This window comes from Thermobia domestica, chromosome 4, assembly GCF_964235325.1.
Source record: "Thermobia domestica chromosome 4, izTheDome1.hap1.1, whole genome shotgun sequence".
Taxonomy (NCBI): domain Eukaryota; kingdom Metazoa; phylum Arthropoda; class Insecta; order Zygentoma; family Lepismatidae; genus Thermobia; species Thermobia domestica.
In genome coordinates, this window is record NC_137457.1 from 249974650 (window position 1) to 249996635 (window position 21986).

Below are 21986 nucleotides of genomic sequence, written 5' to 3' on the forward strand. Positions count from 1 at the left end.
GTATTTATTTCTCCTTTCCAATGCTATTTCAATAATTTAAAAGACCGAAAAATATAGGAAATATTTAAAAAATATTTTTTGAAAAATCAGTTGAAAAGTGAATCTTTCGTTGATTTTTCTAATATTTGGGCTCTACTCGGCAGCAGAAGGAGTTGTCTGATCGAGTTGAAATTTTTTATACGTTTTATTGATGCCATTTGGCCAAAAATCCGCACTAGCCGTAACCGGATTTCGAAAAAAAGTTTTTTTCGATACACCCTAATATATATATATATATATATATATATATATATATATATATATATATATATATATATATATATATTTCTTTGCCATTCGGTTGTCCTGTCGTGCAAGCACATCGTTCCATTCGATGTACCCTCAGCCTCACAGCTCCTCGTGCCTACATGGTTAGCGTACGCGTCATCGGTGCAGGAGACCCGCATTTGATTACCGGCAGGAGCTCATAGGGTTCGGATCCCATGTTAAACTGTAAGACCAAGTCTCATATGGGCTCGGTGCTGAAAGGGACGCTAAACTTCAATTTATTTCAATCGATACACCCTCTGACATTTTTCTATCTCATTTCCTTCTTCTTCTTTTTTGTTTCATTCTTCCTATGTCGAACTGTTTCTGATTTATAAGTACAAGTTATATTCTCTCAAACCATCTAATATATATATATATATATATATATATATATATATATATATATATATATATATATATATATATATAGTGGCGGATCCAGGATATGATCAAGGGAGGGGCTAAACCATAGTTTACAGCTTTATCCAGTGTAAAGCAAGATTGAAGCCCATTTTATCCAGTGTATATCTGAGCATCAAGGGGGGCTATAGCCTCCCTGGATCCTCGCCTACATAGATAGATAAATAGATAGATTATTCGTATTAAAATCATTGTGCTTTCCCCTTCACCCAACATTCCTTTGTTTAATGTGTATATTCTTACGATGTTTACTCACGACGGGAAAATGAATTGTAATAGTTACTAACAGTTATAGCTTTACCTTCATTAATACAAACGATACAATTGTGTTACGTCAGCGAAATCAAGCGATGTAAATGGGGAAAATGCAGAGGCTGTTGAGTAAATGACTAAGTTGCATGCTTGAGCTATATGGATAATAAATATACGATATTTTTCTATTACATGGCATGAAAAGACGATATTAGTCAAACTGATATTTAATAAATACGCTCATGACACGTGATAGTGTTGGATTCCCTTTCTGATGGTGGCTAATCGTAACGAAGAATTGTCAGTAAGTTTATATATTCAATCATGGGCTGTATCAACAAACTAAATTTGAGAAAATACGAGAAAAGTAAGTTTGCTATGAAATTTTCTTTATAGAATGGAACATCTCTAAAGAACACAAAATTAACCGTAGAAACATTGAAAAAAAAAAACACTAAAGCTGTTATTATTATTGTAAAGAGCAATATATAGTGTACGTATAGTATTTACTAGGTAAGCCTATCGTAAAAAAAAAAAAAAAAAAAGTTATAGATTTTTGTTGAGCATCAAAAACTTCACTGTACAGTACAGAAAATACGCACAACGAAAGTAACGATACAAGAGATGGCGGAGCACTAAAGCTCAGTGATGCCAACCTGAAACAATATGAAATCCCATGTCGAGAGGCAAAAAAATCCCATTTTACTGTGAATTTTCCACGTTATACTAATTAAATGTATGCTATAATATTAAAAAATTAAATTTCTTTGTGTTAGTCACTTTTTACAATATCTAAATATGAATAAGCCGTAAACTTCGATCTTCTCGAAAAATCCAATATATGCTGCTTATTATCCCTTTCCGAGAAAATAAGGTCAAAAACTCCCACGATATGTGATTTTTCCCACAGGTTGGCATCACTGCTAAAGCCGACAAGTAACCAGTGTTTCCAAAACGTTGACACAAAAAGTCGCTAAACAAGAGGTAAAATAACTCCAATTTTGGGCAAAAAGTCGCTAAAAAAGAGTTATTCGTGAAATCCGTTGTCTATAAGCATTGTTTTAAAGTTGTAGATGTAAAATTAACAATATGTTCTACTCACTTCTTTGTCAACAGTGCATAACCAATCCTTGAATTCAGGGATCATTTCACATGGTTTCGGATACTTTTGTTCATATTTTGGAGTCATAATAGTTCCGAAGTAATTAACACTGCAGTACTTACGTTATGCATTTTTTAAGAAAAAGTGCAGAGTAATTAAAAGATCCCAAAGGACAAATATAACAAACATCCACTTCGCTTTTATTGACGCATCTATAGCTAATCTCGTTGCTATCGGTAATGCTGTATTACTTGTGTCTCTCAACGGAAGCTCTGAGAACTAAAGGACATCAAGTTTGGAATTGTTCTCCGTTAGAGGGCAAGGGTAATAGATAACAATGCAGGATTGTGCGGGAGTGGGTACACTGTATTCCCAAACTCTTCATCACTTGCGCTGATTAAAACAAAGAAAAAGAAAGAAAAGAACAAAAACTGTTTTGAACGCTTCTCTAAAGATTATTGAACAGGTTATTTGCAGCAAAAAGTTGCTCAATTTGTAAGTAAGTAGATAACTCGTCATTTAAAAATCACCAAAAAAGTCGCCAATCTTAATTACTTTTTTTTCTATCGTGGAGATCGAATGTCCCAGATTTAGCTACTTTTCCTCCAGATTGGCAACACTGGTGGTAACAGCAAGTAAACACCAATGCCGCGACGGCAGTAAACGACAATGGGACTCGTGAGTCACCGACAAGTCCGGACAAGTTCGGCTCGAGCACTGTCGGATCAACCGGAGTGGCGGACCAGCTGAGGGCGGACGAGAGAGGTTCTACTGTATGTTGATTTAGAAGAACCAGTTCTGGAACAAAGAGGCTCGTATAGTAAAGAATATTAAATAAGAGTACGCTGAAGTAACACATGATTGTTTCTTTCCGTAAGTCTTAACAGTTATTAAATTATGTTAAGATTACCTCTGATTAAAAGAGAAGGAAGTAAATTACAGTTAGTTCTTCTATGATTAGCTTAACAATGTTTCAATTAATTGCACTCTGTAAAACAACACTTGTATCCCACGCTTTAGGCAAGGGCGCCGATCCTGGGGGCCGGGGGACCAGGCCCCCCAAAGCTCATCTGGAATCACATGTATTTTTATGAATTTGTATTTTTATATTAAATATGTATTGTTATATGTATTTTTCTATGAATATACAAACCCACATCTGATTGGGCTCCTCCAAAGTTACAGAGAAATCGGCGCCCTTGGCTTTAAGTACTTGCATATACGAAAGATATAAATTCAATAGGAGACAAGATAAAGGCAGTGCAACAAAACATTGAAATGAATCCAGATACAAGATCTTCAGGTACACAAAAGAGCGGGAAAAGTAGAAAAATCATCTGAAAGTTGTCTACAGTAATCTAGACCAGAGACGGCTAGTTTACAATTGGTGCTCACTCGGGTTCAGGCTTATTATCTTCAATGAAGCTAGTGTTCACTAATCTGAATACGGCTCACAAAAGCTCAGGGTCGCAATCGTTCGAGCTCGGGCTAGCCATCCTCAATATAAACCCATTAAAAATACAATATTGCATTGTTGAAGCGAGCGAAGGTTTTCATTTTCAATTAAATATTAAATTTTTAAAATATTTTATATTATTAAATATTAAATACTTTAAATTAAATCGAAAGGGGCCCAATAGTTTCTCCCGCTGTTCTGAACCGAAATATATAGATATCTTATTTGTTGTGACCACCTAGCGCAGGTTGGTGCGAGTTTTTCGTAATGACATCTTTTATACTCGTAAACGGTGTTATGTATAAATACAGCGGCTGTGCCCTTCTAAGACTAACCTGCTCCGAAAAATGCAACGTTCATATATAAATACGACATTTGAAAGTACTAAGAGTCCATTACGTCAAAACGCAGGGTATACGTCAAATTTCTAGGGGACTCCTATTGTAAATCTGCGTCATAACCTCATCTGCAATAATAAATATTCGAACTAATTTAGTGCTAATGAGAACAGAATTATGCAATACTTAATTATTTTTATTATATCAGTAAATATCAATTGCGATACAATATCTATGCAATTTACTCCCTTAGTCTTGATGGATTGGAACCCCAAACAATAAAGTTATTTCTGCAAGTAGAAGGAAGGCACATACCAAGTTTAATCTAAATCGGATAACTGTTACGACAGCTATCGTGGAACAGACGGACAGACACCAGGGTTCCCAACTCTGAAATATGAAATTTCCAGCATCCACTCATAACCTATGAAACAGGTTCTAAGAATAATTGTATTTTACATCTTGAAAGACATATACCTGTATAGTTGAGTATGTCAAAAACACTGGTCATTTGGCAACCCTAACAAAACATAAAAATTCCAATAGATTAGAATGGTAGAAGCTTTGTTAATGTTCGCTTCAATATTATTTCTAGGGTGAGGAGCCTTCAGGTTCAGTAAGCCACAGAATGATTTTACAATTAACCGTGAAGCGAGTATGTTATTGCGGTGAACCCATACTTTTTTTTTTTTATTTATTTAAAAGTTTCGATTTTAGTTTCGCGTAACAAACTTCCTCGGAAATAGGGAAAGCATGAGAAATAAACATAATTTTATGAAGCGAGAATATATGTACCCAGAGGGAAGTTTTCCTTTACAAATAATTCAAAATACCGTATACAGCTCCGTGGTTTATAGAAACCAAACAAGGAAACAGCAAACGGATGCAAGGAGCACCATATCCGGTTGGTCGGCGCTTGTTTGATTTTCCTCTAATGCTCCCCCATCCATCCTCTGAAGGGCAAAGCGGTCGTAACGCTACAGAATATAAATAAACGATCCAACACAATTAACAATAAGCACCTTATTTCGTCTTTTAATTTTTATTTGAAACCACGATATGTGTGTTCGTTTTGTTATGTTAGGAGAGTAATACGTTGTTCTATCTAGCGTTGTAGGCAGAGAAAATAACTGCTAAACTGCAAGTCAACATAAAGGAAATTGCATCAAGATTATGGAAAAGGATTAGAGATACAGTTGCAACTAAACCACAATCTTCAGATTATTTCTTCCTGTTTATAATTTTATTTTATGTATTAGCTGAAATACCCATTCTTCGCATGAGTCAGATAAAATATCTATGTAAACAAACTGAACAACAACGAAAGAAAAAAAAATATCGGTCATTTTCTATTACTTTTACATGTCTCGGTAACAACCTTCCCCCGCAGGTGACCCCCGGCCCGTATACAATGGTAGCTGAATTTGAAAGTCATCGCTAATGGAAGTGTCACCACTGATCTCAGCGACCGCGAAAACTATGAATTTGACACTAATATCGATCATTTTCTAGTACTTTTACATGTCCTGGTATGCCCCGTTAGACCCTCCTGGTTCGAATTAAAAAAAAAAACGTTTCGTCTTGGTCTGGGGGCTGGACCAAAGTACCTGGAACCAAAATTTGGTAACTCTCGGTCCACTCGCCTGGTCTCCAGGCCTCACACAGACAGACAGACACACAAACAAACTCATTATTTTATTTATATTAGATTATTTATTTACAAATGCAGTATGTTTTCCTGTCTTGCCTATTCCATTTTAGTCCACAGATCTACATACAATTTAATAAAGGGTGTCCATTAAAACAGATGGATTTAATATGCTTAATAAAATACTGTATCTTTACAAATATTTTTTTACATCATTAAAACGGATAAATATTACGATTTAAAAATGAAAGATGATACGTCCCACACGGCTTGCTCGGCAGGACTTTATTCCGTACAATAAATTTACAATTCCTTTTCCAACATACTTGTTCACTGATGTGGCTGGAAACGATTAATTTCCTGATTGGATTCTCGCACTATTCCGGGTTGGTTTTTACGTAGACCTTTGAGATTTCAAGAAGTACCAACACGAAGTAATATAAAGGAAAGGAGTAAAGTCACACGACTTAACTGGCCAGTTCTATTCATTACTTCCAAAGGAGACTTGGTCCGGGAATTTCCCATGCAGCAAGACTATTGTCTCGTGGGAGATAGCGTCATCTTGTTAAAATCATTTTCATTTCTTATATCAATATCAATTCTGTTCAAACGCAGTCACAGAAAGGCTGGTAACCATATTACATTGTAAGAACAATGTTACCAACCCAATCTCCAAGATATGTTGGATAAAACAAACTTGGCATTCTGAAATCAGAACAATTATTTGTTGTACTGTGGTAAAAATATATGTTACTCTCCTTCAAAAAAGCATTCTATTATCCATATTAAATCCAGGCTTTTGTTGTCCTTATTGCCTTTATAAACAGTAATAAGCCCACACCTAGAACAATTTGCTGTCTACAGCACTGTTAAATGTAATAATTACTGAATCCATTCTTGCAGCTTGAAATACTGCTTTTGGCACAAGCTTTGAACTCTCGATATCTCAATTAGAAAATACTGTACACATTTTAGCCAATATTAACAGGATAAAAAAAATCGAGGGAGCACTATGTTTAAAAATTCATGTGAGTGGAGTGTAGCCGTTTCGCCGTCATGCAATCACAAACTAGATTATATTTAATTTTGATAATACAAATAAATACATATACAGGATGTTTACACGAAACCTCTCTGATGACAAATATTAATTACATGGTAACTATTAGTGCCAGAGAAAAAATGGAATGAAATCTTTGAGTTTTACGGCCCACGGTTATGCCGGTTAGGCTAAAGGAGACGGTGATGATGAGTAATGAATGAAATAGTGGAATGAAGGAAGTGGGAGGAAACGGGAGAACCCCGAGAAAACCCACGCACACGGTGCTTGTCCACCACAAAGTTCACTTGGTGGGGGCTGGGATCGAACCCGGGACCCGAAGCACCAGAGGTGAACGATTAGTGCCAGAGAATAACGGTTTGTGGCATTTTGAAGAGCAATTCAATTTTTTTTTTTTTTTTTTTTTTTACGATTGTTAATTGTTATTTGTTGCAAGTGTTCAGTTACAAAGTTTATATGAATTTTTGTCATTTGTTGCAGGTGTTCATGAACAAAGATGACAACAGTACACGAGAGATAACGCAGTGTGTGGTGTGATTGGCTGAGACTAATCACCAATTACCGTGTAAGGGAACTTCAGACGAAAGTACCAACAGGACCCACCAGACGTCAAGAGCATTAAAACATGGTTTGAAAAGTTTTTAGTCACGGGGAGTGTTAACCGCCAGCCTGGTGAGGTCAAGGAGGCCTTCACTAAAAGCCCAACAAAGTCAGTTCTCAAGAGCGTCACGCGAGTTGAACATCTCATGTTCAACGGTCCATAAGGTGCTCCATAAAAGACTGTGTTTGTGTGCATATAAGGTGCAAATCGTTAAGGCGCTACAGCCCGATGACCTACCAAAACGAACCAGGTTTGCAATGGAGATTCTGAAACGGATTTAAGATGAACCCGATTACTTGGGGAGGATGACTTTTAGTGATGAGGTAACCTTCCACACATCAGGCAAGGTGAATCGTCACAATGTGCACATTTGGGGTTTCGAACCCCCATACGTTGTTCGTGAATATGTCAGAGATAGCGAGAAAGTGAATGTATGGTGTGCTTTGCGACGCAACAGGATTATCGGACCATTTTTCGTCATGACGCACACAATAACTGGTCCCGTATATCTGGACAAGCTTGGACACTTTGCTTTTCCACAGATACTCCCTTTACAACCAAACGTGATAACAGAATGGTGTCCCACCGCACTGGTGTTTAGATGCTCGTAGGGCTTTAGACCGAGCGTTTTCACAGCGATGGATTGGACGCGATGGACCCACTCCTTGGCCACCGCAATCTCCCGACATAATCCCAATGGATTTCTTCCTATGGGGCTATGTCAAAGATAGAGTCTACGCCACACCTGTATGTGATATTCTTGCTCTTCGCCACAAAATTGAAGAAGACATCAACTCGATCACACCGGAAAAAAAAAACTTAGTTGTTCTTCAAGATACCGCAAACCGTTATTCTCTGGTACTAATAGTTTCCATGCAATTAATATTTGTAATCAGGGAGGTTTCATGTGGACACCCTGTAGTAGATATATATGAAAACGGAACATTTAAGTTTTCTGAAATAAAATAAATGTAATAAATGAATTAAAATAAATTAAAACAGTAAAGAAAATTAGAATACTTAAATAAAATTAAAATAAAACTTACCAGACATATAGACGACTAATCCAGTTGCCGTAAGTATAAGAAACGCCGAAAATAACAGAATACAACACAAAATTGTTGTCCGTCTTTTCGAATGATCACTGGGTATGAATTGCAATTTCCAGCTTCGAAGTAGTGGCCTTTTCTTCAACTTGGCCGGACACACACCAACACCTTTAGATGATCTGCGGAGATTTCTTCTATTTTCACTACACGGGCTTGTTCGAGTATAATAACACGGTTCTGGAACGTTTGCGGAAATTGTGGAAATTGGAGACCCCGTGGGCCCTGTGTTAGAAGACAAGTCCAAAGTTGAATTCGCAGCGACCAAATATTTCTTAATTTTTCTGGACAACGTTAACGGCACTGACTTGTCCTTAACAATAACACTACCGTTTCTACTGACAAGAACATTATTATTATTATTGTTATTATTATTGGTACTGTTATTACCGTTACCGGCAGTACACTTTTTGGAAGATGACGTAAAACTACTGGTTCTTTTGAAGGCATATTCCTGTGAAGGCACAAGCACGGCACTGTTCGTACCATTGTCCGTTGGTGATGGAGAGGGTGCAACAAGAGCACCTAACACTTTGGTTCCACCCGTTGTGAAGGAAGTGAGGTATGTATCCGAGAACAGTAGAAGAGGGTTCGTGTAACATTTGCTGCCCACTGGGTCTTCTGGCGGGAGCAGTCTTTTGGTTGGACTTACGACTGTTGTTGGTGTGGCATAGATGGGGCTGCCACCACCGGAACCGGAAGTCGAATAGCTGCTACTACTACTGCTGCCTCCGACTCGGTGAACAGTCGGCAGCTTCTTCGGAGTGGCAGGGAGGAGGTCCACATCCTGGAAGGCCGGATTATCCATCTGCAACGAGAAACAAGGAGAAACAAGAGATAAATAACGACGTTCTTTCCGGATGTTAGGTTACATAATAAGTAAAAGTTACATTGATTAAAGCTAGGAAGATTATTTTATGTTAATGCATAAGATGGAGACAAATTAAAGCAGAAAAGGTTTAATGTCCGTGCCATCTCTATACTTCGTTGATTTACACGCCAATAGATGTCAGCATGTTTGCTCTATCTTACCAATGTATTTTGTATGAAGAGACAATATTCAAAATAATTCAAATCAAATTCAAGAGATCACTATTCAAACTATGCTCCAAAAAGAAATTGAATCATTAATCAGGGAATAATATGTGCAGTAGGGCCTATTATTACTGCAGTATCATTACTGCAGTATTATGTGCAGTATTACTTGGTTTTATTCAATGTTGAGAGAGTACTTAATTTTACTTTTCAGAAATAGGATATTACTAGTGAAACCCGCTTTTTGAAAAAAAAAAAAAAATGACACTAAATAATTTAAAACTGGATGGGTTATTCCCTGACGAACGATTCAATTTGTTTTGGGAAAAGTTTGAATAACGATCTTTTTAGTTTGAGTTATTTTTAGTATGTCTCTGCATACAAAATACATTAGAAAGATAAGGAAAACGTGCTGCCATCTATTTGTTAATAATGCTCTTTTAAACTTGCCTTAAAGTAAAGACGCAAATATGCTGATTTTGCGGGGGGGAGGGGGGTAGGTGAAGGTTTTCTTTCTAATTTGGTTGACTAATTGCCTTATCAAGTCCCTGAAGGCGTTCTTGCTATTATATCGCGTTTTGAAATTGAAAATTTCGGTATAGCGTTTCTAAAAGTCTCTCCCTCAAATTTTAACGACTTCAATAAATACTAGGCTATATATTATATAGAAAGATATTGTACACTTGTTCGGTATAGTCTCCTACATAAAATAAGTCCTTAGCTCCTAAAACGTTATTAGCTAAAGTTTTACTGTAGTTTATGCATATGCACGTACTCAGTTTAATTTTTGAATGTTATGCATCAACATTTCGTTGAGAAGAGTTAAAACAAGGGATTTTGTCTTCTTCAAAAATGTTTTTTCCATATACTGTACAGTAAAAGTCAGAAGACAATTTATTTTTCTCTCTGAGTGTACTAGAGAGAGATTTTAAAATTAAATCAGAAATTCTCTTTCTGAGGACTAGTTTCTCTAATCGTACTCCATTACAGTTCACGTTGAGCGCGGCAACTTGCCACGAAACTCCTTCCCTTGAAGGATTCCCAAGAGAGAGCGCGGTCGCGGAAACACCAACTGCCCTGCTATTTTTCGTCAAAACAAAATCTATGGCCTCTGGTTTTACCTCTTTCGCATTTCTCCAGCCGTCGAAATAACGCAGGAAGGAAAAAAAAGTGAGGCGAGAGTGCTTTTCTCAATTCCCGGAGGTGCTTCAATTGAACCCCGGTTCGACCAAAAGAGAACAACAAAAAGATCTTCACAAACAAGTGAGCGATGAGATCTGGACGAATGGACCCTATTTGTAATGCAGCAGGATGAGTAATGGAAAACCCGGTGCTAAAGCTTTGCTGGTTGATTGTCCGTGTCTTCATCTGACAAACCACTTTACTTTATCCGGAAGAAGAAAGGAGAGCACAGTGGTAGTAGTAGTCCTTTGTTGAACCCAGCCACATGCAAAGTGAAGCTACCTATCAAATGATGCACACATATATATAGTACCTCCGCCAGATCAATGGATTCTTTCTGGACAGGTTAATTTGTTTTCTTAAATAAATAAATTTCCTACAAAAAGATATCTCGTATGTTATAAACTGGTAGGAATATATCTTTTGGGAGAGCTAAGACATGACTTCAAAATTACATATTTATATATTTCTTTTTCTTTTCGTTTTTATAGAATCATTTAATTTTTAAAATTATCTGAATCTCGGATCTATCTCCTTCTCTATAAAGGACAATGTCCTTCGCAATAGGAACCATTTATATCAATTACTGAATCAAAGACACTAAATTATTAGGTAGAGTGAGTAATCTAAGAATTGAACTCGAGGTTTTCCTAATTAAGAGCAGGAAATGGAGTATGTTGGAAATATGAGGCGGGTCCAGAAAGTAAAGTTACGATGGCTAGTATTCATTAAAATGAAAGAGTATTTGACAAAATTTCTACTACTACTACGTATTTAGTGATTTTTCAACGTAATCATCGCCATTGTCCAAACACTGTTAAATGTCTGTGTATCACGCAGTCATAGAAATCTAACGCCTGCTGCTAGAACCATATTTCAAATTAGCTCTTGATCTCTTCTTATCGTGGAAAAGTTGTCCAGCAATATCTTTCTATAAACGGTAACAAGTGCCGTCTAAGTATCCATGTAACTCGCGCTAGACTTCTTGCAACAATTAGGAAGCAACAGAAGCAAGAAGGAAGCGAGAAAATTGACCGTGAAAGCCCGTATAGTCAACTTGCACACGAAAATATTACTTGACCGCCCACTTGGGTTGTAACCTTAGTTACGGATACACCTCGTACAATACCGGATATTACATAAAAGTCTCGAATTTTTTTTTAGGAAACTCATATTTATTTAACTTCTGCTTACTCGATTTTTCTGTTTCACCTACCTTTTTTTTTTTTTTTTTTTTTTTGTATTACTCCTTATATTATAGTTTTAGTTATCTTTACACATGTCTCTGCACATCATAAAGTATTTATCAAGTTTCTTAGATTAAATGTCGAATTATAACAACATACTTCGTACTTCATTTAATTTCAGACCATTTTTAATAAAAAGGAGAAATGAAATCTTTAATGACACACGGCTATGTCCTATAGGTCAAAGGAGGACAGGCGATTCATTAAGTTGCAAAATCAGAAATTCAGCTTGGCTGGTGATTTCTTTTATTCTTAAAAGATTCGAATTCTGATTCAATAAAATCGTTCCATGATCACGTAAGCGAAGCCCTTTTGCAGCCACCATGACATTTCTTTGAGTCGACTAAACCATGACAAACATTTAAACCGATCCTCACCAAGTGTTGCACTGATTCTGGCAGTCGAGGAGGATAGTTTGCGACATCGAAGATTGATATATTCACGCGAGGTTTCAAGAAAATATTTCCGAAGCGTGTAACGATTTTCATGAAATGCGATATATATCAATCGTATTCAAGTAGTAGCTTTTTGTCGACTTTGGAGAGGACATCTTACAGACATTCATTGGATATAATATTATGTCATTTCCAAATAAAATATGAACATAAAATGGTCTTCCAGTTTTTGTTTTAAATGTAATCGAACATAAAATAGAGATACTAAACATCTTGGGTTGTATAAGATTTAGGAGCAATTGGAGGAAGTATTTGTAAATGTGGTAACGTGAAAACGGGTCTAACGATTTGTCTACAGTTTTCAAGCTTGCTTGAAAAACATTTTGGTTATGTCTCAAGTTTTAAGATATTTTATTTTGGGATAACTTCGGAGGTTTAGATGAAGGCATAACTTGTGTGATAAAGTTACATAAAGTTACTTGGCTCAATATTGCACTACACATGTGATATACCTAGTAATGCTCTGTAGACTAAAGGAGATAAATGATAAACAAATCGACTCTCCATACACGAAATGATGGAACTGAAAAACTATTTTAACAGGACGACGAAAAGAAAACTGCTTATGTTTAAGCCATAGTCACTTATAAAATAGAACGTCTTGTATCTCAGAAACGGCTAGAATTTCAGTTACACCACTTCGTGATGTGATACAGCACGTTAAGGCATGCTTGTAGCACGCGTATCTCAAACTGAAGGTCGAAAAGAATTATGGTGAAAGCACTAGTGGAACGAGGCTCAAGGAAAGGAACCAGAGAACACTGAAATAACTAACGACATTGCCCATCAATTTTACGTGGCCTATCATCGATCGAACTAAGGATTCTTCGTATCGGAGGTAACCACTCTACTCGTAACTGGAAATTTTCATTTTGATACAAACAGGCAGCAGTCATTAAAACTTTTTAGTATATTAACCTTTAATTTCTGTAATCTACATACGTATAGTAGAAGTATCATATTTTCAAATTTAAAAAAATGGGACAATTGTGAACAAATCGTTTTCGTGACATGGTTTGCACATATTTTTCGTTACTCCTAACTTTCTTCAGAAAATATGCCTTAGATACGATACTATCACGTCATATTAATATGTAATGTTATGTGTTTTTAGTTATATAAAAATATTGGTATCAATTTTTCACATGTTAACATTCAACCTCCTTTTGTCTGTCCACTGAATATTTAACAGAGAAAATACTCTTTCAATGGAAATTTGGTTCAAGATTTTGTCTAACGATCTGCATGCATTGGGGTGAATCCACCGTTTTGGGGGCACGATAAAATAAAATCTCGGAGTTGTGAAATGTTATTTGCATACAAGGGATTGCGGGAGCGTTTAACTCCAATGAAACTAAAATTGAACTTGCATTTACAAGTATCTTAACACCAGAAATCGTTCGTATATATATTTTCAAATATTTTCCGTAAATCTTATTCTTCTCGCACTAAGAAAATGCACTTCTGCTGGTCTCAAATGGTAGTCCTATGTTTAGGAATGTAACACGGCCATCATTTCTCTCAAATTAATCCATCTGCACACAAACGAAACCTACCTTTATTCATCGAAGATCAAGAACTGTGAGTAACATAATTCAAGGGAAAAACATGCAAGGCTAGTCTACGTTGTGCCAGCTGGGAACAATGACAATAGCTAACTCTGTAATTGTGACAATATTGGACACATTTAAAGTTCGTTCGTGGCCACAAATGCTCTTTAAACTGTTTTATTGCTGATAATAAAAGTTGGTTTAGTTTGTACCTCTACTACATATATTTTTCTTACATAAAACAACTGATAAATTCCCTGACGTCACAGTTCATTAAGACTAAGAACCAGGTATACATTCAAGTGGGTGATACGTAGTCAGAAACGTCTACTTCCACTGCCATTAAATCTAATTATGTACTTCTTTAAAATTTAGGAGCTCTCCAATTATTTCACCATACTGGATCAACATCAAGAGTCTGCGCTAACTCTTCGGGAATCGAATCTGCAACCACAAGCGCGCGCACTGACCAACCATCAATAATTTAAACAAAAGAAAAAGAAACCACGAAGAAAAAAATATATATCATGAGAAAGCATCATTTTTCATCTAAATAACAAAATTAAAACAAAAGAAATCGAGACAGATTTGACTTAAGCAAGGAGATCCTTGCAAAAGATAAAATAGAACGAGCTTGTTCTATTCCCTATCGGTAGAATCAATATTATTCACAAAAGACTTTTCCCCTGGTCATATGCTATCAGAAATCGAGAGTGATTTCTTTCTGATTATATATATATATATATATATATATATATATATATATATATATATATATATATATATATATATATATATATATATATATTGATACCTATCAGTCACGCAAATTTCCGTGCGTAGAGAGAAGGTTCTGCAACGTCAGACGAGTGAAACAAGATGAAACGAGACAAGACTGGGGAAAAATTTTATATAAGAAACTTTCTTATTAAAAATAAAAAATAAAATGGTAAAGAAATTGAGCTGTTCAACTGAAGTGTGCACGGAGGACTTAGCTACTGCTGAGAAGAGGAGGAGGAGGATTTCTAAGGTCGGCTACTGCTGCTGATTCTGCGGTCAAGATACAAGGTCAATGACCTCTAAAAAATTTTGGTTCGAATAAGCGTCTGTCAGTGTCATAAAAATATTCTTTATTAGTTGTTGATTTTTTTTATATTTTATGTTCTTTATTTCTTTCTTAAGAAAAAGAAAAGGGAGTAATACTGTTGGCATAGCGCTACAGGCAACTGACGTGCACGTAATAGTGGCTAAAGAAACTGCACGCTATAGTATTCTTAACTTCATGGTTTTCCAAGTTGTTACAAGAACATATACACTAAATTCCTTGATTTAAAAATTAAATATTTAAGTGTAGAAGGTACAGATAAATTGATTATTCAATGTTACTAACAATAACTGTAGCATAGAACAGGCGAATCAATTTTTAGACTGAAATTTTTACTTTTATGTGATGTTTAGTCTAAATAAGATTGATTAATTAATGAAAGTGGATAATTATCAAAGAATTGGTGGAATGAAAATGAAAGAGGAAATGAAAAAAACATGAGAAAACCCACTAACACGATTTGGCGCACCAAAGCTGGGGCTCGAACCAAGGACTTCTCGCATCATAGGCGAGCGCTGTTTCACTCTTGGATGTGCAGGTAGCAAACAAGAACGGAGTTAACGAGTAAATAGAAAATTGGTTAACCGTGAAAAATGCGTATTAATACTCTGCGTCAAAAAATATTTTATCGGCTATTAATGATAAATTGATAGATATAAAATTATAATTTTATCTGCTGTGCTGTAAATTTGAAAGTTCTATGCTAATTTCTCAAACAGAAACAAGAACACAGGCTGGAGGTTTCTACAAATATTTCTTTCGGGCGCGGAGTGTGTGATGCAAAAATAACAGCTGAAATGGGTGTACACAATCATGATCGTACAACGGCGCCCATGTTGTGGTTTCCAAGGGGGGGGGGCAAATATAAGCGAGGTTTCAAATATAGTTTCAAATTTTGCTATAACTAATGTAAAAATTCTATTGGGTTTTCGATATTCACAAGTACAATTTTCTCTTAGGGGGGCGGGCGCCCCACCTTACCCCCGTAATGGGCGCCCTTGTGGTCGTATCTTGTCAATAAACGATTTGCCTAATATCAACTTAGTTTTATTTCATATAATGAAGGGATGATCAAGTTAAGGAAGGTGAATAACAATATTAAGTATGGCATTGAAATTTATGCGGGATCAAAAGCAAATTAATTAAACATTTTCCGATCTCATGTCAGACACTGTTCGACATAATGATTTTTCCTGTTCCACTCCGACACTGGAACACATCCTCCAGATTTTTGCATTTGTTCGCTCGCTCCGCTGTCGTCGTATCCTATCCGACGAGTCTGCTCAAGTAGCATCAAATCTAGCCAACAAACAGCGCAGGTTAAGTTCTTACTGTTTTCCGGCAAGGTATGTGTTTTGAAGTGAACTGGTGAAAGAAGATAAATAATTATATATTCGTCCTCGCTGGCCCAGTGGCCAGCGCGCGCTCTTTCCGTGTACGTGATCCCAGGTTCGATTTTGGGACAAGTATTAAGGTGGATCACCACCCGGAAGTCAGTACATATTTTAGCCTATTCCCTTAACTATTGCGCAATGAAACGTTACATATTATAATTATTGTACTATAAGATAGAGTTACGTTTCAGCTACAATACAAGACACTGATTCATTTGGTTATGTCTTCTGATATTGAAAAAGATAACAAAGAAAAAGAAAATATTTGATTTATTTTAAAACGAGCACACAAGATGGCACTTGCTGTTAGATCTTTCTAGAAGTGCTCAGTTTTATGAAATCTTTATTTGTATGTGTAAAGTACTTTAAAGTAACGATCTTATTACGAAATAGATATATTATTTGATCATTTTTCGCGTTATTTTTATCATTTTATTTAAATATTAATTGACATTTAAGGAAATAAATTTTAAGAAGAAACTAGCGCAAAACGCCATAATGCGTTGTTGCCAAATGTGTACGTTTACTGTGGTAGTCACAATAAGAAAGTTCTTGGATTCTACTAAATAGCATTGCAGTTCGAGAAGCGGTACTTTGCTGTGAATTGCGGAAAGGGTCGAAAACTAATTTCTCCAGTATCCAAGCAGAATTCCACGATTACTTCCTTTATTATGTGACATCAGTAAGCACTTGATACTATCTGGCAATGCCACACTATTCAAGCAGTGTTTAGCATACCACCGAGAGCATGGGTATAGCCTGAAATGGACGGCAAAAAAAAAAAAAAAAAAAAAAGCAACAGATTTGCAGTAATCATGTGTAACATGAAACACAGTTCGGTTTATTTCAGATCCTGTTATCAGAAAATAACTCAGCTAAAATAACTAACCTATTTTTTTTATTACGTCAGTTCGATATATATCAATACAGAAAGCTGTAATGAATTGGCTTAAGTTATTTTTAACAGAAACCTTGTAATTAGTTGGTTTGGTTATTTTCGACATAATGATTGTAATTAGTTGGTTTTGCCATTTTCAACAAGTATACTGTTTAGAAACATTTGCCATCATGCTGTTCTATAAAACGGAAAACAATTCCTGCAACTGTTTTCATACATTCAGTGGCGTATTTAGGGGGGTGGCTTCCGGGCTTAAGCCCCCCCCCCCCGAAATCTTACTTAGTATAGTAAAGTAAATGAAATATCTTGCAGAATTTTCACATTTCCAGGCAAAGCTTCCCCCCCCCGCGAAAGTTAGCAAAGGCCCTCCCGAAACAAAATCGTAAATACGCCACTGCATACATTAATAAAATATTATAGAGAGAAATCACTAATTCACACATTTCTTCACTCGAAAATACTTCAGATGGACAAATAGAATCGAAATAAGTTGTAAGATGTCTAACACTTGCTGCATCATGGATTTAGATTGTATTGAGTTCTAGAATTCTATTAACTCAAACGGATGTCTTTTCATTCTACATTACTGACAAGAAACGGACATGAACGTGTCATCCGGACATTCGAATCAAACCTTGTCCATTTGATAAACATAACAAAGATACGTTTATGCAAAAAAAAAAAAAAAAAAAAAAAGTGCTATGGACAACGAAGTGAGTCCCTGGGGCCCATTAACTCTAACAAGGAATAGATATGAGGGAAAAGCTTATATACCAACACACGCTTTCCCCTCATATCTATTCTGTCTATCAAAAGGAAACTTGGTACACCCAGTTCCTAATCCTTATAGTATTTTTCGACATACATTTGGATTGTGTGCTTATACCCGGGACCACTCTAGAGGGGTTGAAAGTTGATAGGAGGGATTTCTGGGGGAAATTTTCTCGACATTCTCCCAATTTTCCCTGTTCAAGTACGTTAGGAGCCTCAATACATAGCACCTCTGGAAAGTTGTTTCATGCTGAAGAGAATGAGCTACACTATGATTTTCCAATGAACAGTGCTGATGCAATAGCGATTTCCCTGCAATGGGACTTAGGGACTTACTCCGTTGTCCATGGCACCTAATTTTTTGTGCATGAACGTATCTTTGTTATGTTTATCGAATGGACTACGTTTGATTCGGATATCCGGATGACACGTTCATGTTCGTTCCTTGTGAGTCAATATCGTTACAAATAGTTATGTGATACTCTCAGCAGAGATGTGTGCGCCACGTTGGAAGACAAACTAACAGTTACATAACAGTATATTATACAGTTTACACAGTACGTGAATAAATAATCTATTTTAGAACAGAGTATCAACCATTATTGCCAAAAAACAACATGTTTTTAGATCCATAAAAAATGTTTCGATTTTCTCGAAAACTACGCATAAGAATTTATACTCTAAGCACGTTATTTTGTACAGCCCGATGTCAGCTATCGATAGACTGCGAACAACATACAAAATAGTAATAAAGTTCACGTGTGAATCAAGTTTTAGAAGAAAACGGTTGACGCTCGTATGTTTAATATCAGTTTCATCTTAATAGATGGCGTGACAATCGTACAGCATCAATTTTTGGGTTTACAAAATATTTTCTCAAAAACTACGCATGAGGATTTACATTTACTCATATTTTGTTTAGTGCAATGAGATGTATCGACTGTTATAGATATCATCTTTGGAAAATTTTGTTCATTATACACTGAACATTATAGAATTTCTGGTTGGCCCGAATGGTCTTGACTAATTTTTAATTAAATGAATTAGGCAATTGCCTCATGAATACTGAAAATTTCTATCGCTACGCTTGCTTGCTTGAAATTTTACAATTTTACGTTTAGTAAGACCTTTGAACAAAAGGTGGAAACACTTATGAACGTCCTCTCAGCGTACAAAATCTTTCCAAATCCACTAAACAGGTTGTTAGTTCGTGAGGTTTCTGTTTTGAGTCAGTAATTAGTTCGTTAGAACACGAGCCGCAACTTATTTGGCTTCTTTTTAATCTCTGACGGGATTAAAATGAAAACACAGAAACACATCTACAGAGACATTGGAAGAGGGGGGAAAACAAGCGATCTTTCTGAAGCCTTTCACACATAAGTTGTATGTCTGTGTGAAACTGAAAACACAGTTTTGGAGAAACATCTTGCCACATTGCGAAAGATCTTAGGTTATGTTAAATACACATATAGCCGAGGCAAATCCGCCCGTTGTGTATGCAACAAGATTTGAGGGCTAACTCTTCCTAAATTGTTCCATCGATTTTGAAGATTTTTAGCACATTTTCAGCAAACAGGTGGGGAGAGAAAGGGTCGAGGGTGTCATGTGAAAGTAATCGAAAACGATTGATATTAGTGTCCAATCCATAGTTTTCGGGGTCGCTAAGATGAATAGTAACAGTCTCGTTGCCATTTAAGTCTAGATTCATCCCTAATCGGCATGAAGGATGAGAGAAAGGAAGAACTTGGCCTGTAAACAATTCTAGAGATCGCTATAAGTGTCGAATCCATAATTTTTAGGTCGAGATGAATAATGACACTCTCGATGTAGTTTAAATCAAAGTTTATCACCCATCGGCATGGAAGGTGAGAATGGGTGAAAAATAACACGTCCATAACCGACGTTATCTGTTTTCCACAAATCTATTCTCCCCGTGTAAAGAACGGTCATTTCAATTAGTCTAGGATAAGGTAATACACCGTAAAATGCTCTTGATGCTGATAATAATAGCCAGACTTGTGAGATAGGGTCTGGGGGATGGAGAAAAGGTCTACACAGAGAAAAATCCGTTCTCCGGACAGCGGTACATTGTACAAATATACGTTATCCTCTTGCTTACTATAGAAATCTGTACGGAGCATATGTTATCTGTATGCTACATAGGCACTGCCCTTAGATGTTACATCATGCCGTTGCAGGATGTCTGACATCTAACAGGTTTCCGTATATCCCATGCATATACTTATGTTACCTTCGTCAGCTATATGTTATATACATCCATTTGTATGTGAGATCCTGACCGCCTACATTGTTTCATACGGAAAGTACGTATAGATGGAACACTTATACAGAAAGTATTATAAAACATGCGTTTTCAGTTATACGTCTGCTGTACGTTAAGTCCAAAAACTACAGGAATTATGCATGTAACCTATCTTTTTAAGTACGCCACCTACATTTTTTTTCTCAGTGTACTCTTCAGTAAATTCAGCACTTAAGAATGTAATTAAATTAATGTTCTGGCCCCTCTTGTATTTCCAAGTTGTCCCAGGCTTCCTTTAGAAAGGTTGAAAGAACTGCGGAGTAGCATTAGAACGAAGGGAAAAACGAGAAAAACTGCGGATCGAACGCGGAACCACCCAATTGGTAGATAGATGCTTTACTGACTATGTAACCAGGGTTTTACCTATACAGATAAATTCTACAAAATCATTATTAACGTATGACGGATATAATTTTGTCCCCCCAAATAAACTATAAACAATTGTGATCAATTCTTAAAAACTTTAACTTTTGTTTTACTATGACTATGTTCAAAAGACGGGCGCATACACGGGGGATCTGGAAAAACTTTCTAACATAGATTTGTTACACTTTCTCGACAAAATTATACTTGTTTAACACGAAACTGATTGATGTAGAATTAAAATATGGTCTTAACACTTTAACTGTACTCTTTCTCTTATAAAAACAAACTAATTCTATTTTTTCTGAAAATATCTGTGGAAGAATTTTAAAATTACGTATTGTTTTCGGATGCAGAATAATAACCGTTCTACACTACATAGATCAGTGGTTCTCAACCTTTTTTGACTGATGACACACTTTACTGAACGTTAGGACATCGCGACATACTTCTTTGATGTTATAAATAATAATATAGATACAGGTCCGTATCCACGGGGGGCTAGGGGGGCCGGCCCAAACTAAACTTTGGCTGGTCCCAATAAAAGTTTCACAATAAGCTTGCAAATGAACTATAATATGGTGATGAAGTATAATATGATTGGGTCGGGCCCCCTAACTTTCACCGGGCCCCTCTAAATTTTTGGGCTAGCTACGGGCCTGTATAGATATAATAGTGAAACTCATTAGTTTTTATAATGATTCTATGTAGCACTGAGCATTAGGGGGGTCTATTGCTACCGCTGGAGGTGTTGACTGATGCAGTCTGTCTGGATTTTAACTAATTATATTAAATTCTTCATGATTTTTAAATTCTAAAATTTTGCGACACAACTTAGGGAACTGCGTGACACACCAGTGTGTCGCGATTCATCGTTCAGAACCACTAACATAGATGTAGTGGCTTGTAGTATTGGACCCAGCCCCAAAACTTGGACCCCTCCCAATAAAAAATTCTGAGTACGCACCTGGTCCAAAGATACGACATACAGTAGGCCTATATCAACTGACAAATCACATCGAGCTTATAAAATTACACGCTTGAAGGTGAATCGAGAAAATCGAGATAGACGACTTTATAAGGTTTTACAAAGTTAATCAAATGTATGATAGTTTTCATTCTAGTGGGAACGGTTAGTTAAATTACACTAGTTAACAAAGGTTTGGTTACATAAAAGGAAATACCTGTTCTTAAAGGAACTTTTTGCGCTGAATTCGAATATGCACTCGGTTTTTCTCCATCACGTACGATTTTCCCTAACAGAGGGATTTTCGGGAAAATCCCTCAAAAATTTCCCTTTTCGTTTATTTTACACCCCAAAATCTTGTCCCCTTGCATATACTAACATAGAAATTATACCTAAGTATACTT

General features: G+C 36.3%; 1 protein-coding gene across 5 annotated transcripts in view; it reads right to left on the bottom strand.

Moving 5' to 3' along the window:
• LOC145683971 (uncharacterized) overlaps positions 1 to 21986 on the bottom strand; it is a 537083-nt gene that overhangs the window by 180068 nt on the left and 335029 nt on the right. For all 5 annotated transcript variants that reach the window (XM_081755704.1, XM_081755703.1, XM_081755705.1 and 2 more), the window contains one exon: positions 8233 to 9100. In XM_081755704.1, the coding sequence (XP_081611830.1) occupies positions 8233 to 9100 (868 nt within the window). The remainder of the gene's footprint in view (positions 1 to 8232; positions 9101 to 21986) is intronic.